This window comes from Sciurus vulgaris (genome assembly GCF_902686455.1).
Source record: "Sciurus vulgaris genome assembly, chromosome: 11".
Taxonomy (NCBI): Eukaryota; Metazoa; Chordata; class Mammalia; order Rodentia; family Sciuridae; genus Sciurus; species Sciurus vulgaris.
Window position 1 is genome coordinate 55,000,203 of NC_136472.1, and position 19,167 is coordinate 55,019,369.

The 19,167-nt window shown below is 50.6% G+C and overlaps 2 protein-coding genes across 8 annotated transcripts in view; one reads left to right on the forward strand and one right to left on the reverse strand.

Annotated features, from left to right (window-relative positions):
* Positions 1-4,485, forward strand: part of SERGEF (secretion regulating guanine nucleotide exchange factor) — a 244,378-nt gene extending 239,893 nt beyond the window's left edge. For 4 of the 7 annotated variants that reach the window (XM_079103959.1, XM_079103961.1, XM_079103960.1 and 1 more), the window contains one exon: positions 2,348-4,485. In XM_079103959.1, coding sequence (XP_078960085.1) covers positions 2,348-2,752 — 405 coding nt within the window. In that variant the 3' untranslated portion in view covers positions 2,753-4,485. The remainder of the gene's footprint in view (positions 1-2,347) is intronic. The other 3 variants (XR_013757734.1, XR_013757735.1, XM_079103963.1) reach the window with 3 other exon arrangements.
* Positions 4,486-7,242: 2,757 nt separating this feature from the next.
* The window catches only part of KCNC1 (potassium voltage-gated channel subfamily C member 1), a 44,056-nt gene continuing 32,131 nt past the window's right edge, over positions 7,243-19,167 (reverse strand). The window contains exons 2-4 of the mRNA XM_079103958.1: positions 17,678-18,611; positions 10,634-10,822; positions 7,243-8,644 (exon numbers count right to left, since the gene is read on the reverse strand). Of these exons, the coding sequence (XP_078960084.1) occupies positions 8,580-8,644; positions 10,634-10,822; positions 17,678-18,611 (1,188 nt within the window). The 3' untranslated portion in view covers positions 7,243-8,579. The remainder of the gene's footprint in view (positions 8,645-10,633; positions 10,823-17,677; positions 18,612-19,167) is intronic.

Below are 19,167 nucleotides of genomic sequence, written 5' to 3' on the forward strand. Positions count from 1 at the left end.
CAAGAAACACCATAAACAAAGTTAAGAGACACACTGCAGTACTTGCAATCACATAACAATGGAGAGGGGACTTACATAAGCAAAAGAAAGAATTAATAAGAAAAAGGCAAACAACCAAAGAACAAAATAAGTGAAGGATATAAGTAGGTAATCCATAGAAGACATGGCAAAGAAACATAAAACAGCACTCCATATCACTAGTGGGAAATGGTGACTAGTCAGATATACTTATCAGAATAGCAAGAGCCTAAAGGTAAAGATAGAAAAAACGCATTTATATCCATTGCTGGTGGGAGTATAAATGACTTTGGAGCACTATTTGGCCATCTTAATAAAGTTAAAACACATGAGTTCCTGTGACTCACAGATGGTTTTAGGGATCACCTGGCATGAGTGCCATTTTCTGCCAATAGATGTGTTCAAAAATGTTCACTGAAGTACTGTTTATAATAGTAAGCACGTTAGTATTATTGTCATGTAATATTATTATATATGATATAATGTTGTATTAAAAAGTAGCAACAATGATCATTATTAAAGAACCGTCCATTCCAAGGGAAATGGATAAGTAGAATAGGATTTTACATGAGATACTATGCATGGTTAAACTGAATGAGCTAGATCTGTTCCTGTCAGCTCAGATAAATTTCTAAAACAATGCTCAGTATTAAAGAGCAAGTCACACCAAAGATACATGTTTGAAAGACAAACAAAATATTAAATAATAGTTAAGGACACATATAGAAAAATATATGGTGTGCAAATAATGTACACCAACTTCAAAATAGTGGTTATTTCTGGGAAGGAGGGGGCAGCGGGGCAAGAGTGAGAAGTGGGACCTAAACTTTATTTTCTTTAAGGGAAGGATTGAAGCAAATATGGCAAAGGGTTAACCCATGTTCTAAATTTGGGTGACGATGTCTACTTTTCTGCACACTGAATCATTTCAAAATTTTTAAGCAATTATTTTTTAATAATGTGTGATTCCATGGAGAAATGTTTATGATATAATGTTAACAGATAAAAGCAAGACAAAAAAAAAATGAACACAAATCTCACAAAGTAAAGTTTTAAAAGAAAGATATAAGATATTCATGGTGATGGACTAGATTCTGCAATTCTGCATTTCATTACCTCTTCCATGTTTTCCATTTTACTTTTTTTCTTTCCATGAAGATGTTTTATTTTTATACCCAGGATAAAAAGTTAAAACCACAGAAAAACCTGAAGGAGCTTACTCCTAGGAGAGGGTTCAAAACCTAGAAGAGGCCATTTGATGGGATGGAGCATCCTGGGCCATGGAGTGATCTGGGCTTGTTGCTGGCTTGGCCACTTTGTGACTGTGCAAGTCTGAGTTAGTTCGTGATCCTACCCAACAAACCCTTCCTACCAGGCACTGTGCTAGAGACACAGCAGTGAGCAAACCACATGCTCTTTTCCTCAGCACAGAACATGGAGCTGGTGAGGAGGGGACAGGAAACACATCACCGTGTGGATATGCACTAGCATGGCATGTGTGTCATTGGAGTGCAGGGCCCTCAGGAGGAGAAAGGACAAGGACAATAGCAAGAATCCAATATGGAACAGGTGGACAGTGAACCTGGCCTCTGAATGACATTTAGATTGGAGTCAAAAGAAAGAGGAGGTCTGGAACCCCCAAAAGTGAGGACACTGAGAGAAAGGAAGTCCTTACAGGGCATATTTAAGGAACTGAAAGAAGGCAGGGTTCTGGGACACAGGGAGTCAGGGAAGCTGTGCAAGGTGAGACCAGCAAGAGAGGGGCCAGGTCAGGCCAACAGATGCTCCTGAGGTACCATGGGAAGTCCTTGAAGGGTTTTAAGCAGGACAGTGATGTTGGATTAGATTCGCAACTGTTAAAGATCACCTTGATGCTCTTTGAAAATCAGAGGATGGTGAGTGACCTAGTTAGTTAACGGACCATTGGCATGGCCCATATAAGAGAAAATGGTAGCCTGGGTCAGGGTAGTGGCAGCAAGCGTGGAGAGACTTGGAAAAGAGCTGAGACATTCTTGGAGGCAGAGATAGCGGGTCTTGGTGGTGGATTATATGTGGGGGTAATAGTGAGTGAAGCACCAAGGAGGACAGCCATGTTGGGGGTTTGCACAGTTGCGGGGTGGTGGGAATGGGAAATGCTGGAACAAGAGCAGATCTAGGGGTGTAGGGGAGCAGTGGTGACGCAGGGGCAGTGAGCATGCCACCAAAAGTCACTGGGCTTTGGTTTATACCTGTGTGAACTGGGGTTTCTGATGCCACTCGCACCCTCGGGTGAGTGTTCAGCCTTGTTATACAAACCCACTTCCACAGCAGTCTTCTCTCTCCTTCACAGGTGGGGTATGTCACTCCTGGGGCTGGAACGAGCATGGCATGTGTGGGGATGGCACCGAAGTCAATGTCTGGGCCCCGAAGCCTGTGCAGTTTCTACAGTCAGCATCAGGACTCCTTGTGGGATGTGGCGCTGGCCACTCCCTGGCCCTCTGTCAGCTGCCAGCACACCTTGCACTGGGCCAATCTCCCAGGGTCACCTACTCTCCCATGGATGCCACAGAGGACACCGAATCTCAGGAAGCCATGGACAGAGGGAGAAATTAGAAGGAAAGACAATCAGAAACTTCAGCCCAAAGCCATTCTGACGGTCCTAGAAATGGAGGTCTATGATAGACAACCTTTAATAAAGTGGCCTTTCCCTCCAAAAGTATTTTTGAAGACTTGCTTTGTTGGGTTATGGGATTGAGCTGAGAAGGACGCAGAGGCACAGCTGGTTGGGCTGACCACAAACCAGAACAATGGAGGCTGTTTTCCTGGTGTCCAGGCTTTTAAAGAGAACACATCCCTTCTATTCAGTAAATGAGAATGAGGGATGAGTCTCCACAAAAGGACATGGAAAACTAAAACTCCAGCAGAAGGTTCCAGCCTCTCCTTGCCTGGTAGAGACAGAAAACCCTTCCCTAGTGCCATGGCTGTTTTGGTCTAGCAGTGTTTAAATCAGCTAAACAGAGGGTTCCTTGGTCATGCTTAAGTAGCCACAAGCCCCTGCTGGTGTTTTATTCTTAGGAACAAGAGCTTGCAGTCTGCTTGCTCAAGAATACTGAGGTGCTCCACCAGGACACTTGGAAACGAAGGTGCTCTCACCTTGCTGCTTAGGGCCAAGGCAGAGAGAGCTGGGGCATGGGATCATGGAAATGAGTAAGTAGATAAAAAGACAAGATTTCTGAAAAGACCAGAAGAGGAGGCCCCTGGAACAAACTAGTCTCAAACCAATGAAACCCTCAGAAGATTCAACATCATCTAAGCTAGGCAGGACTCTGGAACCAATCTCAGTGACTGTAATGGCCAAGTTGGATAGTATCAGTTCTGGGGTCTGTGATGGCTAGGGTCCAGTGGCTTTAAGAAGTTACAGAATCCTAAGACATCAAAGGTAGAGGACCTTTAATCACCATCTAGCCTAATGACCTTCAAATTGCTTTCTTCAAAGCCCCATTGAGTCTCCTGAGAATTCAGTGGCTCTCTTGTGGACTACAGGTAAAGGAAGCCAAGTAGACAAAGGACTGGATTGCCCACCTCCACCTTTTACAAAGAAGCTTTAATTTTATCTATGTGCTATGTAGTTGGCTTCACATAAGATTTCTTTTGATGAGGGGGTCCTTTAGAAAGTTTAAAAACTATTCATCTTATCCAAAATTTTCATTGTTTATGTCAGAAAATGGAGACCTATAGAGAGGGCAGCACCTCAAGGCCATATACCTCATTCCTGATCCAGGATCCTGACTGGGAAGTGTCCCACCCAAGGTCTTGAGCCAGACAAGAGTGGAGTAGAGAGCAGCCTTGGGGCCAGAAATGAGTTCAACCCATGAGAGTATAGACAATCTTGAGCTCCCCCAGGCCTGAACCTAGAACACCAATAGGCTGATCTTAAGCACCAATTCATGGGTCCTGCTCCCAGTATTGCACCCTAGAAACACCGCAAAGTCCTTGGTCTCCACCTCCCAGAGCCAATAGAGTTCAATATGCCCTGTCTACACACGGAACTGAATTTGCCAACATGAGCAGGCTCACAGAGATGGAAAATCAAATGGCCCAGGGATGATACGGCAGCAAGCCAAGGTTACTTAACACTACCCCCTGTCCTATAGGCTGCATGGTCTGCATCAAATAGGCTGGAAATCAGTCACACCTGGGATAGTGCGGAGGCCCATATTTGCTAGTCAGAGTTTCCACTAGCAAGGAATCATTCAATATCTCTCATGAGGTTGCGGTACAGGGCTCCCTCTTGCCTCTTTGAGCACCTGCTGGAAGAAACCAAAATCTCAAGTCCTCTGTTGCTGAATCCTAATGCCTCTCCCAATTCCTCCTTGTGGACATCAGAAAGAAGTATCTCAGGCTCCTTCCTAGGCTGAAATGGGATCATGTGGTACATCAACCCTAAGCCTGTTGATCTAGAATCTCAGACTCTTAGAACTGAGACAAATCCTTAGAGCCAGTAGGGCTCCTGCATAAGCAGGAGAATGATTGACTTTTGGCACCAAAAGACACCACAGACCACCCAGTTACTTTAGATTCTTCCTTTTGCCCCTTCTAACAGTAGCATAGGCAGAAGGGCTCTTTCCTGATCACTGCACTAGCTGGCTCTGATGAGCGTCTGAAAACTCTTGTCACATGATGAGTAAGGAGGTGTTGGCTAGTGTCTCCTAGATTTTTCTGGACCCTTTAATTACTATTGGCCATTCTCAGACCTTATAGATGTCCACTCCCCCATTCCTATTAGACCATGAGCTCTTTGAAAACAGAGGACCAGGTCTTGGTCAATACTAAAGCACCTTCACCAAGGGTTGGTCCTGGTACACAAGTGCGCAATAAATGTAAATGAATGAACTCATCAGTACACTCTTAGGGTCACCATGAGGTGGGGAGGATAAATGAGTGGGCTTTGCAGTACCCTCATCCCTACCCATTTTCCATTTTATCCCACTAACAAGTGTTTGAGAACTATGCTGTTGAAATCACAGCCATTCGCCAGTCAGTTAAGGTCAATATCATCCACTTGGTTAGCTAAAGAACTATCTTGAGAAAATGCCCACTCATTTTTAAAATGACTTTTTTTCTGATCAACTAAGTAAATTAGCCTTCATGTTCCTCCCTTGTGAGAAGGAAGAAAGGGAAAAGAAGAGCTGAGCAGGTCCCGTGCCCGCCACCTATTGTGTGCTCACAGCTCTTTGACCTGACCCCTGGAGTGATTGTTGAAGGTCCAGCTCTACCAATACTGGATATTGGTAGGATGTTTCCATCCTTACCTACCACATACACTCTTCTTCCCAATCATAGGCACCTCATCTTCCCTTGAACCCCCCACCACCCTTGGCCCTGGTGGGTTGTCAGAGCCATCAGACCAACCGTAGATGAAATTGTGCTTAGGAATGGTGAATCCAGGCCTGCTGCTCAGAATAAAGCCCTCCCACCATCGCAAGGCCTTCTCCATTTCTGGGTAAAGTGACTTACTAATGGATGGAAGTTGAGAATTAGCATTCAAAGTTAGTGGGGAAGTGTGGGGATGTTAGAGGGAGAGGGTTCCAAGTCCCAAGGCACATATGGGTAACTGCTGTAAGTTCAGAATTTCAGAGTGACTGGAGCACAAAGAGAGGTGGGCATGAGGAGGGGAGATTGGGGAGGCTGGTGGCCTCTTTATGAACCAATCAAGGGAGTTTAAACTTCATTGTTAGGGCAGTGGGGTGTTTTAGCAAGAGAGTGACATTGTCCCTCTGTGGGAGAGAAAGCAGAATGTGAAGTGGTCCCTGCTTGTCATACCTATGATGCTTTATGAAGAAGGCAGGAGACCAAGTTCTGAGGGTCCTTGGATTTAGGACCAGCAACTCTAGTGTTCCTATCAATTGCATCTCTAATGGTCAGCTCCAGGAAGCCCTCTATTATCTTAAGACAGCTTAACCTAAACTCTGGGGTCAGATAACTTGTGTTAAAGTCTTGACTTCATCCTTCACTGGGCACGTGGCTTTGGACCGGTTACTCCTCTACACCTTGTTCTCTTGTCTCTAAAATGGGACTATTTTGAGCTATCATTAGACAACATTTGTAAGATGCCCCCGCCATGTGGACATGCAGTGTGTATCAATCTCCTTTCTCCAGGAACTACTGTGTCCCTGAAAACCCATATTCTCAATGGCTTGGTGTTCACCAGAGGCTCTTCCTTGGGTAGCATAAACATTTTCTTGTCATAGCCCCTTAACCACCTAACCCCTGGGAAGAGGCTCCACCTACCCCACACACTTAGACTCCACAGGGCACCAGCAAGCTTAGGCAAATACTTAAGAGGGGATAAGAAACTGTTAGATGAAAATTTAGCACCCGCCTCAGCCTCCCACCCACTCATCAGATCATTGACTCAGGCCATGCCGGGAATATGGTATCCAGGGTATCCAGGTATCCGGGGAACTGAAATCAGGGAAAGACTGACATTCACTTGTTAGTGACCCTGGGAAGATCACTTTCCTCTCTGGGTCTCATTTCCTCCTCTGTGAAATGCTCAGAGGTTGACTGCCCTGACCTTCGGGGACTCTCCACCTGAACATATATCAAGTCTCTAATGGATAGGAAAAGGGTTGGATCTACCACTCTACCCCACACCAAAGTCATGTGAACAACCCAAGTGAATCAAGATCCCTAGGAGATGACTGTACTCCTTCCAAAATGCCTCCAGACTGGGAGAGGGGTATTCAATGAAGTGGGTCACCTGACCAGGCCCTGCAAGGGTGCAGTTGACTAGGGCACCCAGATCTAACAGTCAGATCCCTGCCTCTGGCTTCATCGGATTCCACAATGGCCCCAGGAGGGAGGTGAACATGGTCTGTGCGGGTGGTGGGGGCAGGGTGCACACTGACATGGCCAGATTCAATGGTCAGTATAGGACCATTCAGGTGTCCATGTCAAGTGAACTCCCTAGAGGATGTACTGGTCTTATGTCAGGTCTTCATACGCGTTGTGCCTCCAGGAGCTGTCCCCTGCCCCAACAGGATGTGTAGCGCAAGGGGCTGCCCTGCCCAGCCCCCCTATAGGGGGCAGCTTCCTCCTAGGGCTTGGCTTTCCCCCAGCGAGGCGAAGCAGCACCTCAAGGTGAGTCCTTGAGGTTGGCATAGCCGGTGCCCAGGCTTATCCCAGCCCAACCATGGAAGAGAATCGAGACACCGTGAAGGCAATAAAAACCCAAACCCATGCTTCATCTCAAAAGTCAGCTTTTTATTACGGGGCCACGGCCCGGGGAGGGGAGTTTGTTGAGCTTAAGCATCGTTGCTCTCTTTCCAGGAAATGTTGTGAGCTGCAGTGAAAGCTCGAGATGTTGCATTTTTTTTTTCAACTCAAGCATGTGTTTTTCAAAAATATCATCCTTCTCCCCCCCCAAAAAAAACTAATTTTAGAACCAGACCAAAACCAAGCTACTGTCCTCTGTTTCTGTTGGGAAAATACTATATTTATTCGAGATGCAGAAGCGTGTCTCTGCAAACCTTCGATTGCTTCAGGAAAACAAATCTGCTTTAGACTATACAGAAACCATGATACAAAATTTATTTCATGCTCGAATCGCTTTGCATAACATTGGGCATGCAGGTTTTTACTCTGAAGTACTAAATTGCATACAATGCCAGGTTGTGCCTTGGTAAAGGTGGAGGAGGGTGCCCCTCCTGTGGTCCTGAACTTTTGGTGCTCGACAGCCTGGTTTTAAAATAACACTTGGAAAATCCATACAGTGCTGATTATTTACTATGAACAATTTATTATGAAAGTTGGTCACACTGGATCTACACACCGATAAGATGAGAGAATCAACCTAGACTAGCCGCTGCCAGGGGTCTTGGGGAGACGTCCGCTGGGTCACAAGCATGCCAAACAGAGAGGGAAGAAGGCGGCAGTGCGAGTTTCCACAATTCTATTTGGAGCAAAGTTCTCAGTTTCCACGTGAGAGATGAACTATGAAGGTGAGGTCAATATGACCGATGACTGACAGACTGCCCTTTTTTGGAACCTTTACTCTCCATCTTGTGTACAAAAGGGGAAGCAATTTGTTCCCCATCTCCATCCGTCCTCCCCAGTCCCCCGCTCCCAGAATTGTACAGGTTTCTACCGAACGCTGTTACAGTTTGGCTCCAACAATGTGTGTAAAAGTAAAGAACTCTGAAAGAAAATATAGGACTTTTTCTTTTTCTTTTTGTTATTGTTGTTGTTTAGGGTAATCATACAGTTGCAGGGGGATTGGTGGATTTGGTTTGCTGGGTTTTCTGTTTAACTTCATGCAAGTCATGCTAAGGAACCCCTCCACCCTCCCTCCCCAAATAAAATAAAATTTTAAAAAATGAAAAGAAGGAAAAGAAATCCTCTACGGTCAGTTACCATTTGGCCGTAGGAAAAGCTACGTCCGTCCTAGCACAATGCCTGGGCCACTCGGACTCGTCCGGCAAACCTGCATGGCGTGAATTTACTCTGTCCGAGGGTGAGGAGGGGCTGCAGGTCCACCCAGATGCTTAATAGCCACCAGTGTCCTCGGCCAAGCCGCCTGGTCAAGTCACTCTCACAGCCTCTGTCGGCATATACTTAGCAATGACAGGGCTTTCTTTGCAAAGATCTGTATGTAAAGAATACAATTAACACTTGAGCTTCTCTTCTCGGCTTTCCCATCCCGCTTGGTACTTAGTTTTTAAGGAAGGAGGAGGAAAGACAGAACAGCCGCATGCAGAGGCAGGCAGGTTCTTCTCCAGCTGGCTGGTTTCCCATGCAGCGAGCCAGCCTAGCAGCCTCTTTCTCTCCCTCCTGAGGAAACCAGTGGAGTCCCTAATTCTTCTACTCTGAGTCCAAACACCTGGACTCAGGAAACATGTGCAGGATTTATGGCTCTGAATCAGCCTGAGAAAAGCAAGTCCTCGGTGGCTGTCAGGACTCCATGAAAGCTGGGGCTGGTGAACAGGGCTAGGGCCCAAAGACTGGCACCTAAGGCCATGTAGATTAGGAGACCAGTATCACCTGTAGGCAGTGGTTGCTGCTGGGCTCCCCAGTCGCTCCAGGGAGATGGGGATGCTCCTGTCCCACTTCCCTGGGCTTCTGGAAGGATAGTAGGAGACTCCCTTGTCTGTTGTTTTAGGTCACGCCAACTGAGCCAACATTCAAGATGGAGACAGGCAGCCCATGAGACCTTACTGGGAATGATCTCCCTGTTTCCCCCTTACTCTCCAGGGTGGCCCCTGCTCCTAAGCATTCTAGAGACTCCACCTGGTAAAAAGCCAGTTGCAAAGGGGAGCAGCAGGCCCATCCATGGACAGTGCCAAGAATGGGGCCTCCCCAAGGATGGCAGCCCTCCACCATGCAGCACCATGCAGGGAGTGGACACCGCACTGAGGTCCAAGGGACCTCAGGCAGGGCAAAGAAGCAGGGACCAGCCTAGATCAGGTGGCACAACTAAGCACTAGTGACCCAAAGAACTTTCCCTCGTCTCACTGGACACTTCCTCTCCTCTTCTAGGTCTGCCTTTGATTTCAAAATCTGTTTTCTTCTTCAATCTGGTTTCAAATACCGAAGCAGTTGACAATGGCCACAAGCTACACCAACTGTTACTCTCAAAAATCCGACTACTTGTCTGACCCAGCCTCCTCTCCCTCCATTGGCATGCACCTGTTGAGCGTGAGGCACTCTAAGACATGCAGAGCGGCCCAGCCAGTCTGCTGCACAGAGAAAGGCTTGCCCTGCCTTCCAGCCCAGCAGTGCCTGGAGCCTTGCCCCAGAGTGCTCTGCAGCCCACCCCATACTCTCCCCAGCCCATGCTCACGCCCTAATAGAAGCCTGTCTCCAGCAAGTCAGCCTGAAGTTCTGACTGCACTGAGAACTTGAGCAAAGGCCACCACTGGTCTCAGTCTTGGCCCACCACAAGGGGGCGGCTGACCACACCAGCAGTGGCCAATGGGCACTGGCGATGGTAGGGGCTGCACAGAGTCCCACTTACCCACCTCCTCCTGGCGAGTTTTCTATCTGCTACTAATAATATTCTAACTAGCATACACCTTACCTCTGCAAGGACAATGGCCTTATCCCCAAGCCCTGAAGCCACCTCTCTCTTCATACCTTCCCTCCTGCTGACCTGTGGATTCTCATTAAAGGATGACTCTTCCATAACACGGATCTTGGGTAGCTAAGCTTCCAGGGTCCTGGCCATGCCAGGCCCTCTCAATCAAGGGAGAAGAGAGATCACTTTGCCTCTGGACCTGACCTGCCCCTGTCAAAGCAGCCTACTGAAGCCGAGGCTCCTCCTGCATCCTTGGGTGCACCCTGCCTTCAGGTCATAGCCCACAGTCAGCCAGCCTGTACCAAACCCCTTTCTACTATTTAGCTCAGTTTCTACCCACAGCTGCCTGGGCCTCAAGTTTTCTTTGTCAGTCTGACATCCCACTTGGGAGAAAGGGACTCAGACCTCCAGGGGCCAACCCTGGGCGACTCCCTCCATCCTCACCCCCCTTACTGTGCCTGCCTGCCCCTCAGCGCCCCTTGCCCGCCGCCCTGCCCACCCACCTGCAGGAGCGCGAGGCGGGCCCGGCCGATGCACAGTGCTCCAGTTTCCTCTACATACCCTTTCTCATTCCTCCACCAGGTGGGCACGCGTACTCCCCGGTTGATAAGAGGAAGCAGGGTCCGTATCTCTCGCGGGTGCCCGAGCGCGTAAAGGGCAGGCCCTCATCAGGAGTGAGGGCCTGGTCTATGTGGGGGCAGTCTTCGTTCGCCAGCGCGGCCTTCGCCACCTCCCCATTCAGTTTGGAATCTTCAAACATATAAGCAGAAGCTATTGAGACACTGAAAACTGTTTAGTGAAGGGGGGGACAGGCCAGAGGTGGGGCATTTGACAAAGGGAAGCCCATCCCTAAGGATGGAAAAGTGGGCAGGTCATGGAGCAGGGTGCAAGGCTTGGGGGACTCAGCTCGTTCAGGCAGCCCACAGGCTGCCCACTGTGCTGGCAAGGAGGGAGGGGATTCTGGGTTTGCTCAAAGTTTGCAAAAAGATGAGTTGGTGATGGGCCCCGCATGCAGTGCTGGGAGCCAGGCCCAGGGACCAAGGCAGGGCCAATGAAACAGCATGGTGTGGTTGTGGTCATGGGGAGAGGGCCAGACACAGAGCTCAGGGAGAAGACAGACAGACAGGCAGAAATGCTCCAGTCCAAAGAGGCAGCCTTCCGGACCCCTCTGCTGCTGATCAGAGCCCGACTGCCTCCCATTGACACTCAGTCAGTCACTCAGGCTCCTCCCCATCCAGACCCCGTCTGATTAACTCTATCTACTCCATCCTGTTTGGGTTCCATCTAATCACTTGGTTCATATCACTCGTTCCCCATATACACTCTCTCTCTCAGCTGCCCCTGCCACTCCATGTGGACTCTATTGGTTGCTCTGATGTCCCATCCTCTATACAGACTAGGCCTGCTCATGCTTGTTACTCTATCCCCACGAGGACCTAATCTGTTACTCTGTACCTCTGGGCCCTGTACAAACTAGGCCTGGGCACACCTACTCTGTCCCCATCTGTTCACTCTGACTCCCCATCCCCTGTGCAGACTAGATTTTGTCACACATGCTACTCTGCCCTGCACACAGACCCAACTTGACCACTCCATCTGCTCAGTCCCCATGCAGACCCATGCTGATCACTCAGTCCACTCTGCTCCCCACACACACCAAACCAGCGTGGTTGCCCACAGGCTCCGGCAGGCCTGGTCAGCTTGCACAGGCACAGCAGGGATGTATGCATGAGGCTTGACGGTGGGACATGGATGTGGGAGGGGCTCCCATTCCTGTCTCCTCTGTCAGTGTCCCCAGCAAAGCAGAGCAAATGGATGTGTTGAAGACAACAGTGGCTGATGGACTTGGGTGGAGAAAATTCGAGTCTTGGCCTCTGTGGTAGCCTGAGAAGGAACCTGGGAGGAGGTCTGAGTACATGTTTGGTGGGGGCAAAGTGTAACCAGAGCAAGGAGCCTGTCTCTCCCAATTCCGGGAGCAGAGTCATGGCAGCCTCGGGCTGGCAGAAGTGGCTCTGATTGGCCTTTGCCCTCACCCCGTCACTCTTAGGGACTGAGCCTGACTCATGCTCTCAGCCCTCAAAGCAGAATTTTCCTGGTCAGGGTGGGGCCAACTTAAACACTGCATCTAGGATGGAAGCCCTTTTGTTGGAAGGAAACCAGCATGGGCAACCATGTTAGGGGAGGGTCTCTAGAAGATTAAAGAGGGGGAAAGCCGGATACAATTTCCACCCAAGTTGACACTTTTCCATGATCCTGTTCACATCATGTAACTACACGCAGAGTGATCCTTCCCCGCGTGCACACACTCGGCGTGCATGTGGGTGGGATCACCACCGTGTACACATCATGTCACTACAAAGAGGCAGTCAGTCAAAAGAGAAATGGACCAATCAGGTTTATTCGTTAAAGCAAATCCAAAAAAAAATCCCATCATAATTTTGGAACTTAAAAAAGTCTCTCGTACAAGATGGCAAAGCATTTCACGTACAATGCATTTCTTGACAAATCCCAGGGGCTTCACTCCCCAATTTACTCTGAACCAGAAAGGCCAGTTACCAAGGAAACTCTGACACCATGTGACTGGGGCTGGGGGCTACCTAGCTCCTGGGGGCGTGTCTGCAGGCACACGTGTGTGCTCACAGACATGATGGAAGCCCTGTACTCTGGTTGGCCCTTGTCTTCCTCCCCAGGGGTCTCAGGGCAGAGGAGGGTGCTGGGCAGAGGGGAAGGAAACGGTGTGGAGTGGAAGTGAATGAGGCTGTGGAAGTTGGGCCTGCAGTACCCTGCATGAGTCTCCCTCCAGGGAAGGCCAGCAGCAGCTCCCTCTGGGAGGGGCCTGAGAACTTGATCTTTTTCTTGGCCATGGTCTGTCAGTGGAAGTGTCCACAGCCTGCAGTTCTTGTCCAGGGATGGGGTCAAAGGTGGCTGCCCCTCTGTTTCTGCCTCCACAAAGATGGTGCAATCAGAGACCCTCCTCTGGCTCTGCCCATAAGCCCCTGTGCCCCAAGGACTCCAAATCCCACAACTTTAAAGGGCCCAAGTTGGGGCTCATTTTTTCTGAAGGGGCAGGGGCAAGGAGCAACCACCAGGGGTCTTTGGGGCGGGGGGATTCCCAGGGTACTCTTGAGCCTGCTTCTTCTCTCAGCCTTGACCTCTGAGGAGGGAACTATGACTGAGTAAGCTGTTGGTTTATCTGTAGTTTGGAATGCTCTCAGAAACTGGGGCATTCTCCCTCTCCAACTCCAGTTAGGGTGGCAGGAAAAGGGAAAAACCAAGGAGGGGCACAACTGTCTAAATCTGGGGAACCAGTGACAAGGGCCACAGATTCAAACTCAACCAAGATTCCCTATCCCCTGCCCCAGTCCGTCCTTTGGATGAGATGGCAGCTAGAAGCCTCGGTTCCCACTAACTTTCCAGAGGGCTGGGTGCCTGCCTACTCTGGCCCAGGGTCCCCAGACCCCTACTAGACCCACAGGCCACAATGATGAAATGACAACATGGGCAGCGTCTCAGAGATGGTTTCCAGGCTTTGAAATGGACTGAGATGAGCGTCCGCAAGAGGGTCATTTTTTTTAAACTTTGGAGCAAGGAGAACCTGCATGGTGGGGCCCTCAGCCAGCAGGCTGCTTTTCTGCCTGTCTCCAGGCACCGCCGAGGTACTTACTGTTCACACCAGCATGGGCGCCCGGGGCGCACGAAGGACTGGGGTGGGGTGGGGTTTGCTGGGCACTTCCTTGGGTATACCCCAAGGGATCTGCCCAGCTGGGGATTCAGGGGGAAACATCCCGGACTAAATGGGAACAGTCTGTGAGAGAGACATTCACAAGAACCAGCACAAGTCATGCAACAAAACAAGAAGAGAGAGAGAGAGAGAAGAGAGAGAGACATGATTAGTGGAGAGAGAGAAAGACAGAATGTGAACAACATGGAAAAGAACACCCATGCCTGGCCTTCGGAGTCAGTGCACTTCGCCGCTGCTTCCCCTTTAGCCCACCTGGGGGCAACAAGGACCCTACTCAGGGTCCACGCTGCCAACCCTGCTGCTGGGCCCACTCAGGCTCTTCAGCCCAACGTCCTGCCTGGTCAACTCTGTCCCCAATCCCATCACCCTCCCTGCCCCAAGGCTAGCACCACTTCCTGGGCAGCCACTGCAGCCCAGCAGGGGACAGGTATAGGGACCAAAGATAGGGGACTTTGTACTCTGCAGCTCAGGGGAGGAACCCCTCACCCAAAGATGACCCAGAGGCCTCAGTGGTCCCAGGAAGCTGAGGCAGGGCTTCTCTGGGACCTCACTGCTGCCTTACCACCACCCCTCCCTCCTTGCCACTCCTGCTCACCTATGACAAGACCAAGCATTTCTGGACACAGCACTACAAAAAACCAACCCACATCATAGCAGCAGAGATGGACAAGACACATGTGAATGGACATGGCAGAACAAAGGGAGTGCTCTGAGCTGCCCAGAACAGGTGGTCTGGGCCTTGGCTGCCCCTTTTAGGGAGAGAGGCAGCTTCTCCTGGGTCATCAGTGTCCCTGTTTGGGCATGTCTGGCCTCCTACTGTGAGGTCCTATAGTCAAGTTGACAGCCAGGTCCTTGACAGTTCCAGGACAAGACCCCCGAACACTGAGGCCATCAGCCATGGCTCAGAGGAGGAGGTCAGATCAACCTTAGGACAGACATACAGACTGAGGTTCCAGGAGTGACCAAGAGGTGGAGGTGCAAGGAAGGTACTGCTGCCCAGCCGGGAGGACTTGCTTCAGTCCCGGGCCCAGCCTGAGCACGGGGTGGGAGTAGGGTGCCCTCAGGGTCTGGCATACTGCATTTGGCCCCAACTCAGGTCTCAGGAGTGAAATTGGAGAACCCTAGGTTTTGCAGAATCACTTACTTGCCCTTGGAAAGGCCTGGACAGGTTTGCTGCCTTTCACCTGCCATGATCCCTGAAGGGTCTGCTTTCTACCCACCACCACAGTTGCCTTCCTTGCCTCTGGTTTCTCCCTCACTCTCTCATAAACTCCCCCAGCCCCGTACCCATCTAGACACACAGGTCCAAGCAGAAACAGAGGAAAACAGGGAGGCCGGGATGCAGAGATGAGGCAGGACACTCCCCTAGGAACCACACCCTATTGGTGGCACATAATCCAGGTCTCACATGCCTGGAGGGAGGTGTGTTCTGGTGAGGATGAGGCTCAGAGTGGAAGTGGGGTCTCAGGTCCCAGGAGGCTGGTCTGAACATCAGGACAGCACCAACACCACCAGAGGAGGTGAGTGCTTGGGAAGGAGATGGGAACAGAGTAAGAGGGGTGAAGTGGAGGGGGAAGGCAGGAGGGTCCAGGCATCAGGGTTCCAGAGAGCACCCAAACATCTCCTCAGCCATAGAACTATCCAAACCCCAGAGCCCCTGGGGTTCCAGAAACCTGGAGCCAGAGCAAAGTGTCTCCCAGGGGCAGGGCTGCCAAGGCTGGGGAAGGACTATGGAGCCCAGGGAATCCCACAGGAGTGCAGGTCTGCTGCAGCATGGGAAGAGGGCTAAGTCCCTGGAAGTAGCTGGTGTGTAAGTCTGGATACACACATCCACACTCGTGTGTGTGTGTGTGTGTGTGTGTGTGTGTGTGTGTGTGTTCCCTTAGCACATGGATATTATCATCAGTGTCTAGGCATACAGAGGAATTTGGGCCTGCCCAGAGTGAACTAGGGGTCCTTGACTGACTGTTGTGGGGCTCCTAAGCTTGGACACTAATCCTGAAAGATGCAGTGTCAAGAAGGATGCAGGGGTGGGCTAAGTAGTGCCATGATAATGCCGCTCAGGCTGAGCATGCTATGGTCCACAGTGGAGTTGAAAGCCAGGCCATTCCAGACCTTCCCCCAGAGCCCCAAGAACTATCCTTGCCCTGATGGAGGCTCCTGAGGTGAAATGGCTAGCTAATCCAAAGTGGAGGGGTGGGGTGGGGTGGGGTGGGGCTTTCTTTGGACAGTCATGTCTTGGCTGGAAGACTTTCCCAACTCCAGACCCCTGTTTCAGCCTCTGAGATCTCTGTCCACCCTCTGGCCCAACCCAGGACAGTAGCCATGTTCCTCTCAAGTGCTCACAGGAATCCCAGGAAGGGGAGGGTATGGAACAGGGTAAAAGGGCAAGGAATTGGGCCCTGGGAATACTGCTCTGGCAGGCCGAGCTGTGGGACGAAGCCTGAACAGGATAAGGGTGAGGGGGGTGGCTCAGAGAGCACATGGGCAGGGAAGGAGATCAATCACCCACTGGGGGAGGCCACCTGACCAAGGGGAAATTTCCTCTGGTTCTGAGCTAGTCTGCAACCCCCATGCCAAACCTGGGCTTGGGGATGTCCTTCACAGACTAACCTCTCCTGTCAACCTCATGCTCACCCCGGTACTCCTTCTTAGCTCATTGCTGTCATTCTTCTCTGGGTCATCCGATCCTTTGAGATCCCTGTGTCCACAGAATAAGTCGATGGTATTCCATGGGTAGAGGTAGACTATGGGCTTTATATCTTCAGACCAGAGCCCCATGATCAACTTTATGTGCTATGTGCAGGTTCTCATAAAACTGAGATAGTCCCATAATGAACCACTAGCCATGGAATATTAGAATATATCCCATGGTGACTAGTATTGTTTCATGGCCCCCCTCCCCCCTCCCAACCCCCAGTGAATTCACGGGAAAGTGGTTGTACACTGGTTGGGATGTCTAGTATTGCTGCTGCAGTCCCTACCACCGGACATGGGGACGACCCTTGGTGGGAGATTGTTGCTGGTCTGTAGTGCTTTCATCTAAGCTGCCCAGGGTGGTGGCCCCCTCTAATCCTTTGCTCACCAGCCGCTTCCATCAGGTCACCCGAAACTCCCACTGGACCATCAACCCCAACAGACAACGTGAAAGCCAGAGTCACTCCAACAGGTTCCTAAAGATAAATGCTAAACTCTAGAGTGGTGGTAGAAGATGAGTTGGTTCGGCATGCTATGGGTAAGTAAGCTTGTCACAGACGGCTAGGGGCGTCTCCCAGGAAGGACCTGGAGCTAGACAGCCGGAATCAGAGCAGGAATCTACTCAGCTATGGAGACGGTTCTTGTGGGGCTGAGAATCTACTGCCTTTGCAGGGATCCTCCTGCCCAGATCCCATGCACAATTTCTGCTGTCTACACAGCCTAAAGAATGCTGTGTTAAGGACCAAATCAGAAGCTACCTGGCAACTCCGAATCACACCCGCCCCCGTGCTGCCCCAACACTGGGTCAGTAGCCTGAGTCAGAGACTCACCCCTGACTCCTGCCCACCTGAGCAGCAGCCCCCAGGGCTCCTGCTAAGATAGTCCTCAGCAACTCCACAGGCCATGTGGTCTCTTCAGAACATCATGAGACCAACCGCATCAACCTCCTTACCCAGGGCCACCAGTGAGGTTCCTCTAGCAGGCTCTTGCCTTCTGAATTTGGCTGCCAGCATTTCCCTGGGCACCCAGGCTCCACAACTCGAGACTGAGTGCAGGGTCCGGGGTCGCCCACGGAACTAAGGAAGCAGTCTGACTGAATCTGGAATCATCGCTACAGGGGGCGGAGATGAAAGGTCAGATCGACATGCCTCTAAGAGGTTTCCTACCTGCTCTGTTAATTTCTAAAATTTCTTCCTGGGCCAGCGGACATGTGTCACTCTGAGTACTGTGGTGTGGAGAGTTTACGACAGATTTACAATAATTGGGAGATCCCAGCTGCGGTGGCCGCGGAATATGCTTCTTTTTTTTCTTTGGTAGTTTCTGTTTAGCCATGGCTAAGGAGTAGTACATCCCAAAATTGTTCACGATGACGGGCACGGGCATGGCGATGGTCAGCACACCTGCCAGTGCGCACAGTGCTCCCACCAACATGCCAGACCATGTCTGCGGGTACATGTCTCCGTAGCCCAGCGTCGTCATGGTGACCACGGCCCACCAGAAGCCAATGGGGATGTTCTTAAAGTGCGTGTGCTCGCTGGCACTGGGGTCGTTGGGCTGTGCCCCTATCCTCTCGGCATAGTAGATCATGGTGGCAAAGATGAGCACACCCAGGGCCAGGAAGATGATGAGCAGCAGGAACTCGTTGGTGCTGGCACGAAGCGTGTGGCCCAGGACACGCAGGCCCACAAAGTGGCGGGTCAGCTTGAAGATGCGCAGGATGCGCACAAAGCGGACAACACGCAGGAAGCCCAGGACGTCCTTGGCTGCCTTGGAGGACAGGCCACTTAGGCCCACCTCCAGGTAGAAGGGAAGAATAGCCACAAAGTCAATGATGTTGAGTGAGTTCTTGATGAACTCAACCTTGTTGGGGCAGAAGACAACACGCATGAGGAACTCAAAGGTGAACCAAACCACGCAGACGCCCTCGATGTAGGTGAGGAAGGCCTCGGTCTCTGCTTCCCTGTAGTAGCGCACTTGCGTGCCATTCTGAACGTTCTCAATCTCTGTCTTGTTCACGATGGGATTGAAGCGCTCGTGGGTCTCCAGGCAGAAGGTGGTGATGGAGACCAGGATGAAGAAGAGGGAGGCAAAGGCCACATACTGTGGGCAAGAAACACAGAGTGTCAGAGTGGAGGCCCTCCCACCCAGACAGTAGAAAGCTTGGTCCAGGCAGAGGGCCAGAGCAGGGGAAGATGCTTGCCCAGGGCTTCTTCCAACATAACCTAGGCTGATGTGCCACATTTTCCTCCACAGAGGGATGTGCACTACTGCCAGGCCCAGCTGGTAAAACCATCCTCCTTGATCTTCCATATTTTCTTACCCCCATTGCCAGCCAGACGCTGAAGCCCTAGGGGCCAGCAGAGTCACCAGAGGGAAGGAGCCTATGTCCCTGGAAAGAAAGACATCCACTAAATACCCTCATTGAACCTGAGTGGGAAATAAACTTCTATTGTGCTAAGCTACTACAATTTGGAGGTAATTTGTTAAAGAGCTTAGCTACCCTGACTAATCACAGTGACCTGGCTTGCTGGAACTGAAGTCTGCAAAGAAATGAGAGGAGCAGCTGTAGTGGAATCAGCTACTCAGGGGCTGCGTCTCTCATCTTTCTTCTTTCCAACTCCTGTCTATTCATGTCAAGGAGTGTCAAGGTCCCACC